Source organism: Nicotiana tabacum, chromosome 15, assembly GCF_000715075.1.
Source record: "Nicotiana tabacum cultivar K326 chromosome 15, ASM71507v2, whole genome shotgun sequence".
NCBI lineage: Eukaryota > Viridiplantae > Streptophyta > Magnoliopsida > Solanales > Solanaceae > Nicotiana > Nicotiana tabacum.
In genome coordinates this window covers 124,795,006-124,819,684 of record NC_134094.1, presented here as the reverse complement: position 1 = coordinate 124,819,684, position 24,679 = coordinate 124,795,006, and the positions used below count along the sequence as shown (strand labels likewise).

Here is a 24,679-nt window from a genome sequence, read left to right as displayed (position 1 = left end):
AATCCTTATAATCTATACACATTATAAGTTTGTTCCCTTTTTTAGGGACTACAACTATATTGGCTAACCATTTAGGATATTTTACCTCCCGAACGGACCCTATTTTGAGAAGTTTAGTTACCTCGTCCTTTATGAATGCGTGCTTTACCTAGGACTGGGGTCTTCTCTTTTGCTTCACCGCTTTGAACTTAGGGTCCAGGCTCAGCCGGTGCGTTGTTATCGACGGTGGGATTCTTGTCATGTCTGAATGGGACCAAGCAAAACAATCTATGTTATCGATAAGAAATTGAATAAGTTTTTTCCTGAGTTCGGGGGTAAATCCCGTTCGTTCCCAGGTATACCTTTCTCTCAGGCAGATGCCCGATCAATATAACCTATTCCAGTTCTTCGACCGTCGATTTGGTGGCGTCAGAATCTTCGGGGATGATAAAAGATCGAGGGATCAGAAAATCCTCCTCCTCTTCTTCTATTTCCTGCTTCCCCGATTCGGTCGAGGCTGGCGGCTGTGATTGCTATTTAACGTCTCGTTTACCTTTGATGCTTGACCTTTCCGAGGTTGATAGTGTTCACATCGGCGTTACCTCATCGACAGCAAACATTTCCCTCGCAGCATGCTGCTCTCTGTACATTTTTTTAACACCATCTGACGTCGGGAATTTTATTGCTTGGTGAAGAGTCGAAGGTACTGCCCTTATATTGTGGATCCAAGGCCTTCCGAGTAGGGGATTGTACCTTATGTCACCCTCGATTACGTGGAGCTTGGTATTTTGGATAGTCCCAGCCACGTTTACCGGTAGAATAATCTCCCATTTAGTTATTTCACTGGCCATGTTGAAGGCGTTTAAGACCCGAGCTTCGGGCACAACTTTATTTTACAGACCGAGTTTCTCCACGACCCTCGATCGGATAATATTCGCAAAGCTACCTGGATCCACTAAAAGACGCTTAACTTGAACTTTATCTAATAAGATAGAAATTACTAGAGCGTCGTTGTGGGGCTGAGAGATGCCTTCGGCTTCTTTGCTGTTGAATGATAAAGTGTCTTCGGTCACGTAATCTCGGGTTCGTTTTTCTCTAGTGATCGGTATCTTTGAGCATTTGAGTATGGGTTTCTGTGGAGTGTTGACCCCACCGATGATCATATGAATGATATGTTGAGGTTCCTCTTGTTCATTTTTTCTGTTGGCGTCTCTCTCTGAAATGGTTATTGGCTCGATCGCTGAGGAACTCTCAAAGGTGGCCCTCATTGAATAGACGAGCTACATCCTCCCTTAATTGTCTGCAATCCTCGGTCTTGTGGCCATGTGTGCCATGATATTTGCACATTGAATTTGGGTTTCTTTGGGAGGGATCAGTTTGCATGGGTATGGGCCACTTAGTATCCTTGATCCTTCCGATTGCCGATACAATGCCCGATGCATCGATGTTAAAGTTATATTCCGATAATCGAGATGCCTCTATAGGGATCGGCATATTTGTCGAAACCACTTTTGCTCATAAGTCCCCGAGAATTCTGTCCTTGATCACTCTTTCGATTGTTCCGGGCGAAATTGCGTCCCGAATCATTATTCCTTCGATTTATGGTGTATGGTTGATATCGGTCTCTGTTCGACCTTGTCTCTCTGTCGATGTCCCTCTGATTTTTAATAACTGACCTGTTTGGATGTACTGATCCGGAAGGAGCTCCTAATTGGTCGTCTTCGACCCTGATTTTTGATTGATATTGATTGTGCACATCCGCCCAAGTTACAACTGGATATGCGATCAAATTTTGTTTCAGACAACGTGATGCTATCGAACTTCGCTCGTTCAACCCTTGGGTGAAAGCTTGAACGGCCCAATCGTCTGTGACCGGTGGCAACTCCATGTGTTCCATTTGAAATCGGGACACGAACTCCCTCAACATTTCATTATCCCTTTGTTTTACTTTAAAAATGTCTGATTTCCTTGTTGCGACTTTTATGGCACTGGCGTGTGCCTTTACGAAAGAATCTTCCAACATGGCAAATGAGTCGATGGAATTCGGTGGCAGATTGTGATACCAAATCATTGCTCCCTTCGAGAGGGTCTCTCCGAATTTTTTCAACAATACAAATTCGATTTCGTCATCTTCTAAATCCTTACCCTTGATGGAATACGTGTAATAGGTGACGTGTTCATTGGGGTCGGTAGTTACGTTACATTTGGGAATCTCGGGCATACAGAATTTTTTCTGAATTGGCTTTGGGGCTGCACTCGAGAGAAAAGGCTTTTGCACGAATTTTTTGGAATCCAACCCTTTTATCATTGGTGGTGCCCTCGGGATCTGATCGACCCTGTAGTTATATGTTTCTACTATTTTATCGTTTGCTTCAATCCGCTTTGTGAGCTCTTCGAGTATCTTAGCAATTTCGGGAGTAGTCCCCGATTCTTGCTCATTTGACTTTACTACGGCAGGCTCCGTTCTGTGGGCAATTTCTTGAGGTGGATTGGGCTCTGGCCTGTTGGGTGTCTGGGTTTGGCTATGCAACTGAGCTATTGCTACCTGTTGGGCTTGCAGCATTTCAAAAATCATAAGCAAGCTGACTCCGTTTTTCTCAACGTTATGGGTGTCTCGAGCCGCAGATCGAGTACCGCCATGAACGTTATTTTCAGGTTCAGAACGTTGGTTCGCTTCAAGGGCCACATGTGAATTAACGTTTGGTGGTACTTCGACCCGAGCTTCAGGTGTTCCGACTCGAGCTTCCATGGCATCAACAAGCGGCCTTCCGGCCCTGGGCATCAAGTTGTTGGTTTCGTCTTGAAGGCCAGCTTCGTTTTCGATAGGTAAAGCCATTAATTGAGAGTTTGCCATTGCTAATCCGAAGCCAAAGACACTTTCAAAAGACAGGCGTAAAATGGCGTGTGTTTGCAGATTCATATCAAATAACCAATGTTATCCTTAGCCCCACGGTGGGCGCCAAACTGTTTACCCAAAAAACAGATAGAGTTGAATTTATACATAGTTCTAAGGATATATGATATAGCTTAATACAAATCGTAAAGATAAATAGAAATATCAAATACGGATTGCAAAGAATGCAAAATAAACAAGGTTGGAAAGAAGATGATTTTTAGGACTAAGCAAGGTGAATAAATCTATGAAGCTTAAAAGAACAACTATTCAATATAGGAGTGTATGGTGTTTGAGTTACAATGTAAGCAAAAAGCTGTGCTTTACAGAAATGTAGCCATCCTCTTTATAGTGGAGGATCATACTTTAGATATAATTAAAAATACATAGTGGGTAACCCATGATAAATCAACTTTTTTTCAATTTTCGCCGAGATTCTCTCCCTTAGTGCGTTTGCAACGGCTCTTGTCTGTGAGCTCGAGCTCGATCGGCACCGGTGCTGGTCGATATTGTTTTTAGAGCTCGATGCAGACTTGAGCTCGATGCCGACTCGGGATCAGGTGATGATTCGGGCTTGGTATCGGTTGGCCTCTGCCCCTTAAGCTCGATTCCACAATATCTCATCATAGTTCGATTCGTACCCGAGCTCGATAATGACTTCAAACTCGGTGTTTGACCTATACCTGAAATCTGAAGCTCGTTCGTACCATCTTCGGAGCCCATCTCGATATTACGAAGTCTTCCTTTGGTCCATTATGATCCCATCTCGATCAATCGTACGAAAACCGAAATCAATTTCGATCGTATACAATATCATTAATAGGATAATAAAAAATGTCTAACTAGACAGTAATGACACAATATTACTTTGAAAAAGAATAAAAGAGACACAATATTACTTAAAGCTTAATTTCATAATTTTACGGTTTCAAGTCCTGATATGTTAGGTATAGCATTGGAGTTACGGTGGGATTGACGAGATTTCTTTATCCTTAACTAATGGCTTGTTTGGATGGTTGTTGTGTATTGTTTCATAATGTATTGTATTGTATTGTATTGTACTGTGTCATTTTGATGTACAGTCAAACTTCTCTATAACAACCTTGTTTGTTCCGAATATTTTTAGATGTTATAGCGAAGTACTGTTATAGAGAACATATATTATAACATAACATGAAAATTAGTTCCGAAAAAACTTGGCTTTTATAGTGAAGTGTTATTATATAGGGATGTTGTTATAGAGAGGTCTGACTGTATATAATAATTGGGTAGATTGTATTGTTTGCCATCGTTTGATGTCATGCACCAACAATATGAAGAATAAACTTATAATATTATAAAGAAAATTATGATACAGGGTAAATTATTATATAAAAAGGTAGGTTAAAAGATAAAATAAAATTATTTAATAATAAGGAAGGGCAAAATGAGAGAACAAAATAAGGTAACGACGCGACCATACCAAATCGGTCACACTTTTCGTTGTCACGTAACGACGGATGTAACAATATGATATAATAAAATTTAAGTAACAATCGAAACAAATATTATACTTTAAGTAACAATACGATACAATATTATAAATAGCCCAAACAAGATCTAGAATCTGAACTTTGAAAATGAAGAAATACTTAACAATGACCACTTTGTTATAAGAAAAATCAAATTATGGTGGATGTCTACTTTTCCTCCATGATCTTCTCAAATGCTTAATGACATATTCAATGACATATTTTTCTTTATTTTTCATGCCTATATAAAAGTCTTGTAATTGATAGGAAAATACACACAATTGAAGAAGAAAATCTCTTCCTTCTCTCTATCTCAATTTCTTGTTCATGTTTTACTAAGTTACTTTTATTTTATAACACACTTAATTAAAAGAAGTTAGGAATAAAAAAGAGCTTATTCTCATGATAGTATATAGAATACCATATTGGGGCATATGTGTTAGGCCTCAATTGGAAGATCACAACAGAGTCCGCAAATCTCTTTGCCACACCTTTTCTCCACTTTCTCCAGAAGAAACTATATAAGCAAATGAATCATATTTATCATCCCCGACCCTCTCACGCGCCCATTTCTTACGTGCAAGCCACGTCCCAATCATCACTCAGACCTTATGGGACCCACGTCATTCTGAACCACACCTCCCTCATTCGTGCTTCAGACTATCCGCCGTTGAATTCAGAAAAAAATTGCCCTAGTCATCTGCGAAACTCCTCTCTCCCTTTCCTTATCTATATCCAGCATCATGAACCGCCGTTTACGATTCCGATCACCTCCTTCGATCTCATTCATTTATTTTCCAATCGGCGGAGCTGCGGCTCTATTCTCTATAAAATCGTCATCCTTTATCCGATCCGCCACTCGCGGTTTTCTAATTCGTAAGGTGAGTTTAGTTCACTCTATAGCTCTAGATCTTTCCTCTTCGATTCGTATAAGCAATTTTTTTCGTATTTGTATTATGTATATTGTATTTGAGATTTTGTGTTTGGTTTTTTTAGGGTTAATATGGAGCCTATGGACATCGTTGGTAAAAATAAGGAGGATGCTTCGCTTCCAAAAGGTTATTTTCTTCCCTTCTCCCTATATTCCATGTTCTATTTTGTTTTTGCATGTTTGCGCCTCGATTAAGCTACTAAATATGCCTACCACTTCCCACCATCCCTGGTATTGCGTAACTGTGTCCACCAAAGCTTGGACAAATGCAAAGAAATCACCTAATATTTTTTTATTATCGCTATAATTTGAACCTGAGACCTCATGGTTTTCCACCGACTTTATTGACCACTAGGCCCCACCCCAAAGTTTCTCTTTCACTTTTGTATACCTAACTTGAAGAAAGGACAATTATTGAGTATTGGAATGGAACGGCTCCGAATGGAGTGGAATGTATATTCGGGACTCGTATAGCTGTGCACAGACTAGTTTGGAATTTGGCATAGTTTGTAATTGAAGAGCTTTTGAGTGGATGAATATGATGTAATCGCGCAAAGGTTGATGATTAAGTGCTTGTTTGGAAGGTATTAGGTTATGCCAATTTAGTTGCATGCCTTTGCGACTTTTATGATTCAGGGAGGGGAGGTTTTCTTCTGAAATCTAAGAGATGCATTTAATACAATTTATGGAGCACGCATTGACTTGCAATGACTGAAGTAGTTGACATGTGTAGGCCTCTCCGTGAACTACGGTGGCAAGTAAATGCTATAAATTTGGAACAGCACATGCATGTTGATGTCACTGCTTTGCCTCAGATTTGTTTGTACGAAATTTATTGAGTTCCCTTTTGACTAAAAGTTAGAAGTATTAGGTTAGAAGAATTCTATAATAGCTGGAACTTTCTGTATTTCTCTTAGGATAATATTAGCACTATTGAGATATTAGAACATTGGGTGATCAGTCCTTCTACATATGTGGACAGAGTGTTGTAGCTGGAATAGAGGGTTTGCCTTGTTTTTCCAAAGGTTGTTGGAGAAAATTTTCTCAGATGAATGGTTGCTAAACATTGTATAAAGTGTCTCCAGTGGTTTGGATTTCTGTGTCGTAGTTGAATATAGAGTTGAGAAATTGGGTTGAGCAGTGAACACTTTCTAAAGTATTAGATCAGTTTGATAACGTATTGGTTCTTGTATGCTTCAATTTCTCTAGGTTTTTCTTATTATATGATGTGAAAAATTACTGAAGTTCTCTCTCTCTCTCTCTCTCTCTCTCTCTCTCTCTCTCTCTCTCTCTCTCTCTATTTTTGTGGTACAGTATGCTAATTGTGTTAGGCTGATGAGATTGATGATCTCAATTGAGAACAATGGTATTATAGGAATTATTGTTGCCTCTGGGTTCGCCTTATACTCTGAAGCTCATTTAGTTTTTGGCAGAAGTTCATTATTTAAGGAGGTCTCAATGTGTTTGGTTGTTGCTTTACTTCTATAATTGATTTGTTGTTTGGCTATCTGATACTGCTGTTATTTCTTTTCAGCAACTATGACAAAAATTATTAAGGAGATGTTGCCCCCAGATGTCCGTGTTGCTCGAGATACTCAGGATCTTTTGATTGAATGTTGTGTAGGTGAGTTGATTTAGTTTCTGGGTTCAGTTTTTAAGTTTGGTGATATGTCATTGCTATTGTTAGTGGTGTTTGCTTATAATAGCAGCTGATTTTCTGTATAAATTTTAAGGGAATATGTAACATGACTAGAATTACTATTTCCCGTGGAGGATTATGGATCTAAAGGGAAAGTGAGTCTAAAAGCTGTCAAGTCAAATAATTTATGGTGAGTTGTAGTAAGAACTAAGAAGAGTATGGTACAAGTGCATGGTAGTGACTAATGAGCATAAAACATGTTTAAGACATTATGTAGGTTAATATATTAAAATAAGCTGATAAATTAACACATTTCAAGCTTATTCTAAGAGAATTCGTGATAACATGTCTCTACTGCTTGAACAGGATTGAGGTCCCTTCTCCTTCCTGTTCATCTCTCTATAGATAGTTGAATGTTATCTAACAGTCAAAAGAAAAGAAAAACAGATAATTGAGTGTTATCTATTCACATACCACGATTAGATAACAAAATAATTGATTCAATTAGTATATGAAGCATCGTTGTACTGGGGTTCTCTTTTTGATTTGCATTAATTTTTGGTACTCTCTGATCTTCTGCAGAGTTCATTAATCTTATCTCATCAGAATCAAATGAAGTTTGTAATAGAGAAGAGAGACGAACAATTGCACCAGAACATGTACTCAAGGCTTTGGAGGTACTAGACTTGATCTTGCAGTTCATCTTTTATGTTCATCTTCTTTATGTTGATTTTGCTTTGCAATTTTCTGCGGCATATCACTTTGAAACTGTGCTATATATGAGTTTACTTTGAGGAGATATAAGCCATTTGAAACTTAGTTTAACTTTGAGGTGAGAGTAGAGTGGGAAGGACACCAACTGTAAATTTTGTTCTCGCCTTCAAGTTTTCGTCTGAGGTTATATTGGGCCTGATATATGATCGGATGCAAATGGTTTTTCATGATTTAGACTGATGTCCACATTTATGGTGAAATCTTTTTTTATTTTATATAGGTCTCAAGGAACAAATATTCACCACCTTATCCCAAAAAAAAAAAAAATCATTATGAAGATCAACTGAACCAGTTTTATGTTGTTCAGTATTCTTACAGTTATTTTCGTGACCAAACAAGAGTGTTTGATCAATTTGTATCTTTATAGGTTACCTCTTAATCATAAGCATATGAAAGCTTTTATGGTATCTTTACAATGAGAGTGATAATTAATGACCTGATTTGCTAATCATAACATGCTGATAATTATTTGCAATTGACATACGCATTCACAACTTATATTAATTAATGATTTCTCAGGTTCTTGGCTTTGGGGAATATATTGAAGAAGTTTATGCTGCATACGAACAACACAGGCTAGAGACCATGGTAACTGCTCATTTCTATATCTTCTTGCATTAGTTTGACCTGTTATGTAGGATGCTTCAATGACTTCCTGTTGAATAGCTAGATTTATCTACGGACCAAAAAAAAGTAGACTTATCCATCTATTGAGCCACTGACTCTTTTCATTTCCATGGAGCCGTCATCTTAGTGTTATCTTTTTCATCTTTTTCCTCCCCAAATCAGTCTCATTCTCACCCTCACTCCATGAACCCATGCATGTAGTTTTTCCAAGTAAAGTAGCTTTTCGAAAAGCGAAGAGTCTGATAATTGCGTTGCCTTCTGGTGTATTTTCAACCACAGGACACGGTTAGATCAGGGAGGTGCAGCAATGTTGCTGCGATGACCGAAGAAGAAGCACTAGCTGAGCAACAGAGGATGTTTGCTGAGGCACGTGCAAGGATGAATGGCAGTGCTACAGTTCCCGCAAAACAGCCTGATTCAGAAGCACTAGCTGAGCAGCAGAGGATGTTTGCTGAGGCACATGCAGAGATGAATGGCGGTGTTACCATTCCCTCGAAACAGCCTGATTCAGAAGCGGACCAAAACTTGACTAGCTAATTTTAGGACTTCTTTTTTAGTTCTGTAGGCAAGTGGTTTCTCTTTTCTTTATGTACAAAAAGCTCCTGTCCCATGTGCTACTTATGTGAACTCTCCTTCAATTTGTACTTGTCTCCATATATTGTGTGTAATTAATGAGCAGAATGATCGACATTCCTCAGCCACTGCCCCAAGGAGCAAATGTGGTCAATTTCTTTGGGGTGTGTATTTTCCAATTCCGCCCAAATAAAACTAAGTTGTCAAGTTGTGGGAGAGAATGGTGAATGTGATGGTTATTTAATTGGTCATTGTTGAATTACTGATCCCATTCAGTATTGAGAAAAGAGAATACACCTCCCAATCTGTTTGATTTAGCCCTAAAATCAGTTTTTGACGGCTGTTATTGTGCAGTGAATTTTACAGCTCAGTAAAAGAGGATAAGGAAACATTAAATCCTATAAGCCAACTTCAGCTTTATATCAGTGTTGCAGGTTCTTGATTAGTAGCATTATGTTTGCTCGAGCTGAACCTAACATCATCTCTGGTTGTCCTTTGGGTGTGGATGCAGGTTTATCACAAGCGCAAACATGAGACAGAACATTGTGTTGGGAGGATTTCTACTGTAAACAGTGACTGATCCTTGGTTCTCTTCCTCTGATTTCGTTGACCACTTGCTCATTTTTCAAAAAGCCTTGAAGTTCCTATACATTGATGGTCATGTCGATTATGACGTAAATACTTGTATATCTCTAAGACAAAACACTAAATCCTAAACTAATAAAATTGGTAAGTAACCTACTACTAGGGTCTTTTAGTTTGAAGAAAAAGAAAAGTTATGTTGAGATTAGTTATGTTAGAATTATTTATCTTGGTATTACAATATTTTTTATTGACTGTTTGGTATGTTGTATTAATTTTGGGATTGTCAATTTTATTGCTTTATTCAGGGATAATTTATCGTGGGATTACTATTCCACCCTCTGGCATGTATAAGTTATTCCGATGCTATTTTTAATCCTGTGATAACTTATCCCAGGATTAGTAACCAAACAGGGAATAGGGAAGTACTAAATTTTTTATTTCAGGATTATTTTGCTTATTCGTTATACCAAACGACCCCTTGGGGTTTAAATTACATTGATATCAAAAAATCTTTACATTGTCGCATAAAATTTAGATCATTCTCTGAAGAGAAAAATAAACTGTTCAAGTCAAAGAAGAGTCAGTCAAGTTACTCCTTTTGCACCATACCCCAAAAAGAAAGTGAAATAACATATCCTGTGTCTCCCTGAGATTCCTTTCTTTATGTACAATTTTTCTCTCTGTTGCATTCTCCCCCACAACCCTATAGGACCTGTATTTCATTCCTAATTCCCATTCTAATTCCCATCAAAGTTGGTGGGGTAGCTATGCTTTCCCTTTATCAGATTCGTATATCTAACATAGTAGAAGCAAAACATTAAGAAAAGAAAGTAAAAATCCCTTCAAAACAACAAAACAGAAGCTCTACACTTTATCAGCTCTCACTCTCCTACACAAGAACACTTCAAAGGTGCAGCCTGGTTTTTCCCCCCCTTTTTAGATGAAGTCAAATATGGCTAAGCGTTTTCAAGACCTGTCTTCCAAGAGGCAGTTTCACTGGACAGCCAAAATCAGTAATGAAGAAGCAGAAGTAGAAGAATATCCATCCCTAAATCCCTCTTCAAACAAAAACATAACTTCAAAAGTAACCCCTGAAGTGTCAAGGACCAACTCCAAGTCTTCTTCTTTAAACACTATCCATGACAACAAGACAGATGACAAGAATTTAAATCAAGAATCAGCTACAGCAACTTCATCAGCATCAGTTACAACAACAAGAAGGAAACTGCAAACTATAACAGTGGCCAGGCTAAAGTCTGTCCTTATAGCAATTGGCAGAAACAGGATACACTTCCAACAAGGACTTGGAACAAGAGTTGTAGGCACCCTTTTCGGCCACAAGCGTGGATACGTACATTTTGCATTTCAGAAAGATCCCAATTCACAACCAGCTTTCTTGATTGAGCTTGCCACTCCTATAACTGTATTAGTCCAAGAAATGGCATCAGGCCTAGTTAGAATAGCATTGGAATGTGACAAGGAGGAAGAAAAGAAGGTGGGAAAATTGATAGATGAGCCTAAATGGAAAACTTACTGTAATGGAAAGAAGTGTGGTTATGCGACAAGACGGGAATGTGGGCCGAAAGAATTGCAGATACTTAAAGTTGTGGAGCCAATTTCAACTGGTGCTGGTGTTTTGCCAGGGAATGAAAATGGGGTTGCTGACTCTGGTGATATTATGTATATGAGGGCCAAGTTTGAGAGAGTTGTTGGCTCTAGAGATTCAGAGGCATTTTATATGATGAATCCTGATAGAAATGGAGCTCCTGAACTTAGTTTCTACTTGCTTAGAGTCTAAGTAGCCAATGGAAGATCCCAATTTCCAATGACTTAGTTTTGCTTTTCTCTTTTCTTTAAGAGAGTTAAACTGAACTATAATCCTTTCTTGATCTAACTTCCAAAGACATGGAGGTCTAGCCATGTCCAAAGTTTTAGTATTTTCCCCCTTTTTTTCCTTCTTGTTTTGAAGAAAATGTGGTTAGAGAATGGTATATGGTTAATGGTATACTGTATTTTTTCTCTTTTGGGTGGTATGGAACATTGTATTATTGCTATTACCAAAATATACTTCCCATTTCAATTTAAGAGTTTAGCTTTTATACACAATTTAAAAAAAAATTACACTAAATCAATTTAGTGATAATCGTCCATAAAAGTCGGACTAGTAACATGAAAAATGAGGCAAGTTACACGAAAAAGTTAAAATATACTAATTGTAGAAATATTCATAAATAAGTTATATCCTTAATTGAATGGTTTGCAACATGATCAAATAAGAAAAATGCAGGATAAATAACCCTCCTTCCCCCCACTTATCAGCTTGTATGAATGCTTTAGTAGTGTCCTCTGCTCATTGTTTTTGTTCTCTAATCCTCTGTTGATGCCATATCCTTTGGTTTCATTAATTTGTTTTTCATCAAAAGTTGACATTATGCTACTACTTTCTTTTCTCACATTGCTGTTTGGTAGGGCCAAGTTGAATTCTTGAATCTTGTCAACATTACTAACAAATGATACTGTATATTCCATCGGTCCAAATTTACTTGTTCACTATTGATTTGTCATACCCTTTAAGAAATAATAAATAACATGAAAGCTTTAATATATCACCCTTAATTATTATATTGAAAAGCTAACTTTGACTATTAAATAACATGAAAGTTTTAATATATCACCCTTAATTATTATATTGAAAAACTAACTTTGACTATTACTCCTTCTGTTCACTTTTACTTTTTTATTATACTAAAAATACATTCACTTTTACTTGTCTATTTTAGGAAATCAAGAGAAAGACAATTTTTTTTTCTTGTTTTACCCTTATAATTAATTACTCATTTTTTAAATTGTTTCTCAAGATTTTTTCAAATGCTATCATTATCAGGGATTATATGGTAAAATATATACTACAATTATTATTTCTTAAGGGGCGTGAAAAGTCCAAAGTAGATAAGTAAAAATATACGGAGGGAGTATAAGTCCAAAATATTGGAAATGATAAGGGTAAAATAGGTATAAGATGGTAAATATTCATTGATTTTTCAAATTTAAACAAGTAAAAAAATATATATATTTGTAATACAGCGAACAAGTAAAAATTTGGTCATGTTACTATTGTCCATAGAAAAATTATTTGATAGGCTTCTGTTGCTTCCAAACATGTGAGAATAACATTTAAATCTTACTTTAGATTTTATGTTTGTGTAAAAAGTGTGCAATAGGTGTCTATGTTTGTCCTCTTGTGGGAAATTGAACCATGGTCATCATTGAAAATGTTTGATGCTTTTCTTTTCAATTTCCTTCTTTTCTTGACTGCTTTTAGACAAAGTTTAAAGCTTTAGTTTCTTTTCCTGGCAACTTGGTTAATATATTTTCCTGGCAAAGTTTAAGACTTTAGACTAAAAATAGATTTTTATTTTTATTTGTTACTTTACGTATATTAAGAGAAAATAATTTTTTTTATTATACTCAGAATATTTATTACTTATTTCTAATCATTTTTTAAATTTAATAAAATATGCATCAATTAATATGGGTATCATAATAAATTATACACTTCATCTATTATTTTTTAAGGGGCGTGAAAAATTAAAACGCGTTAAAGTAAAAGTGAACGAGCCAGTGCTTTACTATGTGAAATTTCGGCATAAATGTTAGTATATGTGTCAATCATTGGTAATGGTGTGTATCTTTCGTGTGGATTAAATCAAAGTAACATGAGAATCCCAATAAATTGAACTGTGTTATTTTTTAATCATAGAAGTCCTCAAAAGTAAAATCAAATTTTCTTGCCTGCAGACTGACAAGTGATGCGGCTGCAAAATTTAGTTTTATCTTTTCATTAATGTAAATCTTTAAGTTCGAGAAATAGGATCTTGAAAGAATACACTAAAGTATTGTCCGTTGCATTAAGTTTTCGTTATATATGGAATCCGAAAAAGAGTCATATCATAATATATATTATACGTAACCTTATCCTACATTTCTGTAAGAGTGTGTTTTCACGGCTCGACCTGTAACCTCTTGATCATATCTCCCCTTCTCTAGAAAAAGAATACATTGCATAAATAAAATATTTGGTAAATAAGATAATGCTTTTAAGAGCTTGTTAAAGAGTTTATTAGAGAAGGTTAAACGCCAAAAGGGAAAAACAAGGAAGGGGGTTGGTGATACATGATACAGTTACAACTTAATTATGAGAAATCATCTAGAGGTTTTCTTTTTTAAAAAACAATAAGCTATCATTAGTCCCCTAGTTTCTTGGCTTTGTTATTCATTTCTTTATTCTTTGCTCCTTTGTACAAAGTGCACAAAGATAAGGTAGGGGCACATGTGGAGTACAACATTCAAACGAAGAGATCAGTTTAAGATTACAATTCACAATAATCGAAGTCTTTCTTTGATCATGTTATCATTATTCAAATATTCAAATCCTTTTGCTGTACATAAAGCACAGGTTGCTGCTTTACTTAACAAATAAATGCTTATTAAAGACAACCTCATAAACTACTGAAAAATCCTTTGTTGCAGTGTGTGCCATCTTCCTTGCAGGCATTAGATACCTAACATTTACGGGTTTGATTAATTCAGATACACTCTAAGTAGATTAATTAAGTGGGGTGGGATAAAACGTTCGCTACCAATAGATTTTTTATTTTCATGACATCTCGAAATATCTGGTTAAAGATTAAACGATTTCAACTATCTTATCACGCCCTTTGATGATAGTATGTGCAATATATTGATATCAAATTGGTATATTAATTCATTAAAGGTTTGTGATCCCACCCCGATTACGCCTACATACATTGATTCCGCGGCTCCCGAAACCGAAAACAAAGAGAAAAAGAGGACAAAGAAAATATTAAAAAAAATAAAAATCCAAGGAGGTCCTAAAAGCTGGCAGGTGAATATGAAAAAATATATAGAAAATGTAACAAATTTATCTAAAATCTGAGAAGAACCACCATCACCAACAATAAGTGGGGTTTAAAGAATTTTTAAAATTGTTATAATTGTTTATGTCTGATATTGATGCTTCATTTATTAGCTAAAGAAGGACAATGCACTTATAATAATTGATTATATTGAGTCAAGTAAGGAGAGCTTTCGAGTAACGGCAAAGTTATCTATGTGTGACCTATAGATCACGGGTTCAACATGTGAAAACAACCACTAATGCCTGCTTTGTTGGGAAACATGTCAGGCTAATAGAAAGGAAAAATATATTTAAAGAGAAAAGCAATAAATTGCACAAGACAAGACAAGATTTACGCGGTTCGATAATTTTTGCCTACTCCACGGTCGCACAAAGAATAACTCTTTATTAATTGAAGAGAAAGAAGAAGTTGAGTGATGGTTTAAAACTGAAGAAGGGGATGCCTATTTATAGGTATAACATCTGCTGAAAAAAATTTCAGTGAATGTGAATACGAACAGGACGATATCGCAAACTGCACGCCGAATTCTCTCTTTCATATCTTGGCAGCCAAAGTTTTCTTACCCTTCTTTCTTTATGTCTCTTACTTTCTTATCTTTATTTATTTTTCTTTGACTTTTCATTTATCCACATGGGTTTGTCCCATCAATCTCCCTCCCCCCCCCCCCAAACCCATATACATCAAGAAAAAAAAATTGAAAACAAAATTGCTATTCTCTGATGACGCCTTCACATTATCAATCTTGAAGGCTAATTGAGGCAGTGCACAACCTCAGTTTGTCAACACCGACAACTTTGGTCAATATGTCTGACGGGTTCTTTGATCCTGATATCTTCTGCAGGGAAAGAGTTCCTTCACTTATCAACTCTCAGATACGATGATACCTCAACTGGATATGCTTCGATCTTGCATGAAATACTAGATTCTTGGCAAGATGAATTGCACTCTAGCTATTTCGCTGAAAAGCTCACATGTCCTACTCTTTACCTAGCTCGTTAAGAAAGTTCTTGAGCCAAATCATCTTCTTTCCATCTTCTGATATTGCCATGTACTCTGCTTCAGTGGTAGATAGAGCAACACTTTTCTCTCAAAGCCTGTGACACTTTTCTGAAGTCTCAAAGCCTGAGATCGCCGCCTAGATTTGCATCAGCAAAATCTTGTAAGATAATATTGCTCTTTTTAAAATAAAGTGTCATACCTGAGGTGCCTTTGAGATATTGCAATATCCATTTTACACCTTTCCAATGTTCCTTTCTTGGATCTGACCTGTATCTACTGACAACTCCAACTGCATGGGCTATGTCAGGTTTAGTACAAACTATAGCGTACATCAAATATCCAACTGCTGAAGCATACATATCTTTAGACATGTACTTCCTTTCTTTATTTGTATTAGGTGATTGGTCCATTGACAGATTAAGATGGCTTCCGGGTGGAGTGCTTCTTGTCTTTGTATTATGTAGACTGAACCTGCTTATTACCTTATGTATGTATTTTTCTTGAGACAACTTTAAAGTTCCTTCAGACTTGTTTCTACTAATCCTCATCCCAAGCATTTGCTTAGTTGATCCTAAATCTTTCATTTCAAATCCTCCGCCAGTTGTTGATTAACCCTGTTGATCTCATTTATACTAGATTCTATAATTAGCATATCATCAACGTACAAGTACAACAGTAAAATGATAGAGGATTCATCAAGATTTTTGATATTACAGCAATGGTCCAACTCACATCGAGTGAAACCATTATTATGCATGAATCCATCAAATTTCTTGTACCATTATCGGGGAGCTTGTTTCAAACCGTACAAACTCTTCTTTAACTTACACTTAAGGTTTTCTTTACCAAAAACTTGAAAACCTTCAGGTTGCTTCATGTAGATGTCTTCTTCAAGGTCACCATGCAAGAAAGCAGTTTTAACATCTAGTTGTTCCAAATGCAAATTTTCTGCAGCTACAATTCTTAGCACCAACCTAATAGTAGTTAATTTGACTACAGGAGAGAAGATCTCGGTGTAGTCAATTCATTCTTTCTGCTGAAATTCTTTCACTACTAATCGTGCTTTGTATCTCTTCTTACCCTCATGCTCTTCCTTGACCCTGTACACCAACTTGTTTTCCAATGCCTTCTTTCCTTTTGGTAACTTTATAAGTATCCATATTTTATTCTTTCGAAGAGATCTCTTCTTTCATGGCTAGCTTCCACTTATCATAGTTCATCACCTGCATTGCTTCAACAAAATGCTCTAGTTCTCCAGCATCAGTTATAAGTAAATAGTGGAGAGAGAGAGAGTTAACCGATCTGGATCATTCATGACTCTTTTAGATCTTCTTAATGTAGGTTCAGGAGTAACTGATTCTGAATTTGATTCAAGTTCTTGCTCCGGATCTGGTTCTCTATATGATTCTATTTCTGGTTCTGATTCTGACCCAGATTCAGCTACTGGTTCTACATCTTTAGTTTTAGATTCAGTTGTAATCCCTCTAGCCACTTCATTTTCTGAGATTTCTTCTAACTCAACTATTTCGAATGTCTGTCTGCTGGTGCTAGTTGGTTCTACTCCAAGCTTGTCCATGTACATAACATTTTCATTGAATGTGACATTCCTGTGTCTTAACATCTTTCTATTCTGATCATCTCAAAATCGATAACCAAAATTATTATCATCATAGGCAATAAAGAAATATTTTTTGACTTTAGGATCAAGCTTATCTCTATCATTAGAGTTTACATGCACATAAGCAACACAATAAAAAGAATTCGGATTTGAGAGAGTTACCTCATTTCCTGTCCATACCTCCTTAGGAATTTCAAAATTCAGTGGTACAGAGGGTCCCCTGTTTATGAGGTAAGCTGCCGTGTGAACAGCCCCAGCCCAAAAATACTTCGGCAACCCAGAATATATTCTCATGCTTCTGGCTCGTTCATTCAGGGTTCTATTCATTCTCTCAGCAACGCCATTTTATTCAGGTGTTCCAGAAGCCGTCATGATCATTCTGATCCCATTCTCTGAGCAGAATACTTTGAACTCTTGACTATTATGCTCTCCTCCATTGTCAGACTTCAGACATTTTAACTTTAGGCTTGTCTGATTTTCAACTTCAGCTTTCCATCCTTTAAAGGTAACAAACACGTCATATTTATTTTTCAGAAAATAAACTCATATCTTTCTCGTGGAATCGTCAATGAAGGTGACATAATAGCGTGAGCCTCCCAAAGAAGTTACAGGAGCTGGTCCTCACACATCCGTATCACTAGTTCCAGCTTCTCTTTCTTTAGCGTTCTTCCCGCTTTTGAGAAACTAACTCTCTTTTGTTTTTCGTAAATGCAATCTTCGCATAAACCTAATTCAATATGCTTGATATTTGGAAACTTTTCTTTGGATGCCAACAACTTCATTCCATTCTCACTCATATGCCCGAGCCTCCGGTGCCACAATATTGTATCACGACCATAGTCAGTTGTTGCTATATTATCTCTCTATATTGCTGTTGCATACAGTGTTCCCTTCTTGAAGCCTCGTGCCACAACCAAATTTTCTTTGGTTATCTTCCACGATCCGTTACCAAATACTGTTGTGTATCCTTCATATCAATTTGCCCATGGATATCAGATTTTTCTTGAGGCCAGGAACATGTCGGACATTTTGCAATTTTCGTAGTGTCCCTTGTGAAGTTTTTATATGAACTTTACATTTTCCGACAATATCCAAAGTTTCGCCGTCTGCTAGATAAATCTTTTCGAATTTTCCAGTAACATAATTATGCAATAACTCTTTGCATGAGGTAGAGTGAAAGGATGCACCTAAGTCCAGAATCCAAGATTCGACTGGACTATCTGCGCAACAAATTAGTGCATCACCGACTTGTTCAATAATTGTATTTGCTGAATTATTATCCTTTTATTGATCGTTCTTCTTCTTCTTCTTTGGCTCTCTACACTGACTACTGTAGTGACCCTTCTTATCACAATTCCAACAAGTAATGTCTTTGTGATTCTTGGATTACCCTCTTCTCCTTGACTTTGATCTTCCACGGCCATGACTTTGTCCTCTTTGGCTGCTTCTCCCCTGCTTTCGATATTAAAAGCAGATCCTGGGGAATCACTTGATTCTCTCCGGCGAATATCTTCTCTTAGAACCAAGTCTCTAATATCATCCAATTTGAGATTAGTACTTCCTAATGAACTGCTAAATGCAATTATTGCTGCAGACCAACTCTCCGACAGAGATGATAGCAGAATCAACACCCCGACTTCTTCATCTAATGTTATATTAACAGAACTCAATTGAGTTAATATTGCATTAAGCTCACTGATATGTTCCGTAACAAATCCACCTTCTGTCATATTCAAATTGAACAATCGATGCATCAAATAGACTTTATTTGAAGCAGATGTCTTCTCGTACATATTTGATAACGACCTTCATCAGGCTTGCAATGGTCTTTTCGTTAATGATGTTGAACGCTACATTTCGTGTTAGCGTCAAACGAATCACACCAAGAGCTTGGTGATCTAATAGATTCCAATCCGTGTTGGCCATATTCTCTGATTTTACCCCGATCAGAGGTAAGTGTAATTTTTTCTGGTACTAATAATCCTCTATTTGCATTTTCTAGAATCCAAAATCTTTGCCATTGAACTTGTCAATATTAACAGTCCCAACCGTATAAGGTAAACAACAATTACTATTGATGAATAGTACTATCACTATTAATGAAATATTACTTTACTATTGTGAATAGTGTTAGTATTGATGATCAATAGTGTTACATTATTCTTGTGAATAGTACATGCATCAATACCGAACTTTTCTACCTGAATTACACTGTCTTTGCTATGATACCAGTTGTTGGGAAGCGTGTCAGACTAATAGAAAGAAAAAATATATTTAAAGAGAAAAGCAATAAAGTGCACAAGACAAGACAAGATAAGATTTACATAATTCGGCAATTTTTGCCTACTCCACGGCCACACAAAGAATAGCTCTTTATTAATTGAAGAGAAAGAAAAAGTTGATGGATGATTTACAATTGAAGAAGGGGATGCCTATTTATAGGCAGAACGTCTGCTGAAAAAAGTTTTGATGAATGTGAATACGAACAAGACGACATCGGAAACTGCGCGCAGAATTCTCTATTTCACATTGTGGCAGCCCAAATTTTCTGACCCTTCTTTCTTTATGTCTCTTTCTTTCTTATCTTTATTTCTTTTTCTTTGATTTTTCATTTACCCACATAGTTTTGTCCCATCATGCATTAGAATAGGTTATCTACATCACACCGAAAAGGATGTGACGCTTCTCCGAACCCTGCTTGAACACAAGATGCTTTGTGTTTTCCGATTTTATTGAGTTCGAGTAGAAGACATAAATATACTTGCAAGCACTGCCTTCTAAAATACAATATTAGATGGGTATAAAAGAAAACGTCTATATGATGACCATTTTTCTGGAACATTGAAGAGGGTAAGCACATATCTACACCTGTGTTTACACCAAACCAATGAGCTATAAGGGAAATGCATAAGGGGCCTACTTGTGGAGAAAATTACTAAAGAGAGTCTACCAAGTGATTTTTGCTATGCATCAGTTGCTCTCTTGTAAGACACCTCCCAAAATAGCTAAGACAAAATCACACCCCAGATGTTCTAAAAGAACAAAGTAACCAACTGCGTTTTGGGAAAGTATTTCTTTTCCACAAAACACTTGCAGATCAATCAGTGGAAGAAACAATGAGCTGTGTAACAACTCAAAGCTAATATGAATAACTTAGCCAGCAGACAGATGAAAAAAATTATCAGAACATAACTTAATAGGTGCAGTACTATTAGATCTCTGATCTGAGTTTACGTAGACCATCAGATGACTGGTTTGAAATTGACCTCTCCTAGGATTAATTTGAGGAAAAAAGAAACAAAAAACAACTCAAATACACTTCTTCTACACAAAGATTCAATTACTTTCATTACAAGCGCACTCTCAGTAATAACCAACCCCTTTGATTTCTGCTTGTGATGGCTGCTGTGCTTCACTCCCATTCCCAAGGAAAACCAGACGACCTGCAAAGGGTCAGGGAATTAGGGTTCGAAAAAGTTCTATAGAACTTTGCTAGTTTCCTGGACCTATTGGACGATATGGTTTTATGCATGATCACTACAGGCATCGATAGTCTGCCACAATATTACAAGTGGAAATGAGCCAGAATACCATACCATGCTTTAGAGCAAAAAACATTTTTCCAGTAAAAACTACAGCACAACATGCTTTGAGAATAGAGATGGCGCCACCATTTGAGGTACCATGAGATTTCAGAAACAATTCCTTGTTTGTCAAGGGACATAACTTACTTTTCACTAACATATTAATAAATTCTAGGTTGATTCAGAAGCCGGTACAAGATGCATACATGGTTTTGCTTTAAAGCCCTTAAAAATTGGCTAGTAATTCAAGAGTAGGCCAGAGGCTACTTTTCACCCGAAGCTCATAAACTTAAGTTCTACCTTCAAAATTCAAACTTAAAAGGGTGGCTATGATAGAAAATGGAGAAAAGGGATCAACTAATAGTGCAATTTACAGACTCTGAAATGTAACTGCAGCAACTGACCCAGCCTTCAAAAGAAGCAGTTGCCGAGAGGGCCAGTCTAGCACGGTAACCTAGACACCAGAATCCAGTATATATGTATATTCCACCTAGTATGTCCAAAGAGAATCTACAATTTCTAGTCAAGGTGAAACATGTATATAGCCATTAGAAATCTTATTCATTTCTGATGGCAAAATGATTGTATACTGAAAAAACTAAATAAAAGCTATCCATAGGGCTGAAATAGTAACAGACTTTAAAACTATATGCAGGAAAATGCAAGAGAAACTAACTTTAGTGAAGTAGTAGAAAATATGCATAGGGCTGAAATTACCATTTCTTCGTACAGCAACCTCTCGTATGCGCCGGACAAGACCAGTGATAGGATCAGTGAAGATTTTTGATTCAAGGTTACCCTCCACATACAAGATTGAACTACAATTTGCAGTGCATCAAACTACTATCAGAAGATTAGCACATCATTTGACAAGAGCTGGAAGCAGAAGTATGAAACTACAGATTCAACAGAAAGCAAGCATTCAGTCAAAGATGCACAACAAACTTTCACCAGATGGCAAAATTCAGTCTATTTCTTTTCCTGGGAGGAAGTTGGACCTCAAAATCAGCTGAAAATCTAGCAATTCGTTTTATATTTTTTTTTATTATTGTGTAATTTTATGACACTGACCCAGTCATCAGGGATGTAGAATTTCATGTATGACATTTTTTGGGGGACTCTTATGATTTAGGGAAAAAATGAAAAGCAGTGAATAAGTCAATTTGGTTTTTCTGTTGATCTCTCATTCAAGGCTTAACCATGAAGCAGACGCTTATATCGACTTCACAACAAATAGAATTAGAAGTGAGCTCTAGATTAACACAACCCCTATCAGGTTCAATTTTAAGCGAAAAAAAAAACAGAAAAACCTTAGAGAACACAGGAAATTACAAGAATATATGCAATCGCATGACCCCATATTTAACTTAAAAAGTAAAGAGATGAAAGAAAAATGGAAGCATACCCTGGAACAATACTCTTCATGGCCATTTCCCCCAACCTCTCAGGATAGACTGAGACCCTGTGCCACTGAACTGCACACCTATTGGCATATTCTCTTGGCTCTTCATTATCAAACGGCCTCCTGTTGTTCCGAATCCCACCTGTTCCAAGGGATAGCAGAGTGACGGTCCTCCCACTCTTCAACTTCTTTTGTATTGGTGTCTGGCCAACTTGACCAACCAAGATTGCCTGTTCAGATTCAACAAAAAACATCAAACCAACTTAACTAATATGACTATGACTTTTGCCTCTTTATCTTTTTGCATTTGGTTGGATAGGAAGTAGGTATTGCATTTCTCTGTCAAAACTGGCAAACCATAATCTTTCTAACGGCTAATTCAAACACAATTCAATCAATCAACCATGTCCTAATCCCAATTACATTTAGGGGTTGGTTAGATGAATCATCTATATCCATTTCGCTCTACTCGGATCTGTTTCATTCCAATACTAAATAATTCCGATCATAACCCCAAAGCAAAAAACAAACAGACAAATCCCCACTTAATCATCAAAGAATTATTACAAGCATATAAACACCATAATATGTATGCATAAACTCTATTGGTGCATTTACATATCATAACATATATAGACACATAAACTACATTTGAACAGTCAGGATCATGTCTGTATGAAGCATAGTATGCAAAATAATGTTTTAATTTATTAAATGCCTACAAATATGCCTCAATCACAAATTTGGGGTCCGCTATACGAATCCTTAAATGAGTATGATTCTCCATTTATATTCATATCAGACCAACACTATAAAAAATAAAACATAAAAACTAAAAAATAAAAATAAAGTGTACTAGAATTTCGCTATATTTTCTACTAGCATATTCGATAAAGAAATTCACTATATTTTCTACAAACATAAAGATCTGTGAAAGGGTAATAGACTCCTAGAAAGCATAGGACCTAAAGTAAACATACTAACATGACTATATTCCTAAATAATTGGTATCAACTTCTTGAGTGTCCACTTAAATATAAGGCTTTTGTTTGTGGAAGGGTTCGAACCTACGATGTGCACTTAAACCACACATCAGGTGATGCGCTCTTACCACTAGACCGAACCCCTACGTGCATCACCTATATAGATCTTTTTCTTTCTTGCCTACCTTTCACTAAGTCTGCATAGATCCCAAGAGATTGTAGGTTTTCTAAGACAACTTTCTTCCATGTGATTTTACGTCCACCTCGTCCCCTTTTAACACATTCACTCACCATGGTTTTGCACCTACAAACCGATGCATCTGGAAGTCCACTCAGGACATAACCAAACCATCTTAACCAACATTGACATTTATAGCCACTAAGATTGGTAAATACCACCCCCAAACTCCCCTCCCCCAGTGTCCAACAGTCTTTTCCCACTTCCCTCGGCGTCTCGAACCCCCAATCTCATGATTGGAGGGTCCTTTTGACTAAGCTATACCTCCTTCTATGGAGACACACAAGTTCATACATGTACAAATAGAATCCTGCCTGTAAAAGCAATCCCTTAATACATTAATTGCAACTAGCAGATGCATAAAGAGTGTAAATTTATCTCCATTTATCACAATCCGCCGTGTAATTACAAAGTGAATGTTCAACAATATACGTGCATATAAACCCCAATACTTGTATGCACAAACCTTCTTACCGGTACATTTGCACATCATAACATACAAAGACATACAAATTTATACATACATAAACAGTTAGGTTAGAGTCCAAAATGATTGATAACACGCAAACCAATTCCCTTAATCTATGAATTCCAATTCTATTTATCAAAATTCACCTTGTAAATACCAACTTCTAGACCATTCTCTAGGGGACGTTCAACGAATTTTCGTTCTTGATTAATATCAGAAGCTGAAGGTGATGAAAACCCAGTTGATTCGGGTTCGGCGTCCGATGCGGACTCCAACTCAATGCGGTCAGAATCCGGAGAGGAGAAATCGTCTGTGGCTGAAGAGATTTTTGTGCAAAAAGAAGACAGTTGCGAAGCTTTAATGGATCTAGGGTTCGTCAGCATCTTGCGTAAAAACTTTCTCGATAGTGAAGACGCCATTGATATGAATATGCCCTCTAAATTTTTTGCAGAAATGTGAATTTTCTCTGTCGTTAAACCCTTGTTCTGCTGGCTTAAACCCTTGGGGCCGTTTGTTCCAGTATATAACTTGGGTATTTAGTTGGCTTTTCTATTTTCACTGTCACTAATACTAGTAGTATAACTTATGTCTCAATTTAAGTACAGTATTATTTTATACTTGATATAGTATTAATTAGCTAATACTGATATCAACCATACTATTACCATTAAACTGTATAACAAGTCTTGTAAATAATTCAATAACTAAAGGCAAAATACATAAGTTACCCCTAAACTATGAACCAAATCTCTGTTACACATTTTTTGCGGACAAAAATCATATTACACACTCAGACCTTTCCAAAGTGTATCTAATACATACTACTTTTTCCTTAACCAATTTTTTAGAATATGTGTAATATCACGCACTAATCAAACAATGACACGTGTTATTATTTTTTATTTAAAAAATATAATAATTAAAATTACAACTA

General features: G+C 36.6%; 3 protein-coding genes across 4 annotated transcripts; 2 read left to right on the top strand and 1 right to left on the bottom strand.

Moving 5' to 3' along the window:
* The first annotated feature begins 4,656 nt into the window (after positions 1 to 4,656).
* LOC107787391 (protein Dr1 homolog) lies at positions 4,657 to 9,577 on the top strand. 2 transcript variants are annotated; one of them, XM_016608952.2, is made up of 7 exons: positions 4,657 to 5,264; positions 5,380 to 5,441; positions 6,849 to 6,938; positions 7,536 to 7,630; positions 8,247 to 8,315; positions 8,634 to 8,919; positions 9,439 to 9,577. In XM_016608952.2, the coding sequence occupies exons 2-6, from the start codon at positions 5,387 to 5,389 to the stop codon at positions 8,889 to 8,891; spliced, it is 567 nt and encodes a 188-aa protein (XP_016464438.2). In that variant the 5' UTR covers positions 4,657 to 5,264; positions 5,380 to 5,386; the 3' UTR covers positions 8,892 to 8,919; positions 9,439 to 9,577. The 2 variants fall into 2 exon arrangements, with proteins under 2 accessions (XP_016464438.2, XP_016464437.2); XM_016608951.2 differs by lacking the exon at positions 9,439 to 9,577 and having other exon boundaries at positions 8,634 to 9,175.
* A 674-nt stretch (positions 9,578 to 10,251) lies between these two features.
* On the top strand, positions 10,252 to 11,579 carry LOC107787388 (protein MIZU-KUSSEI 1-like). The gene has a single exon (XM_016608946.2). The coding sequence runs from the start codon at positions 10,453 to 10,455 to the stop codon at positions 11,308 to 11,310; it is 858 nt and encodes a 285-aa protein (XP_016464432.1). The 5' UTR covers positions 10,252 to 10,452; the 3' UTR covers positions 11,311 to 11,579.
* Positions 11,580 to 20,238: 8,659 nt separating this feature from the next.
* LOC107787390 (single-stranded DNA-binding protein, mitochondrial-like) lies at positions 20,239 to 24,277 on the bottom strand. Its single transcript, XM_016608950.2, has 4 exons — positions 23,892 to 24,277; positions 22,059 to 22,285; positions 21,371 to 21,471; positions 20,239 to 20,512 (listed from the first exon to the last, which is right to left on the bottom strand). Exons 1-4 carry the CDS (start codon positions 24,162 to 24,164, stop codon positions 20,433 to 20,435), a joined length of 681 nt encoding a protein of 226 aa, XP_016464436.1. The 5' UTR covers positions 24,165 to 24,277; the 3' UTR covers positions 20,239 to 20,432.
* Positions 24,278 to 24,679: the final 402 nt, after the last annotated feature.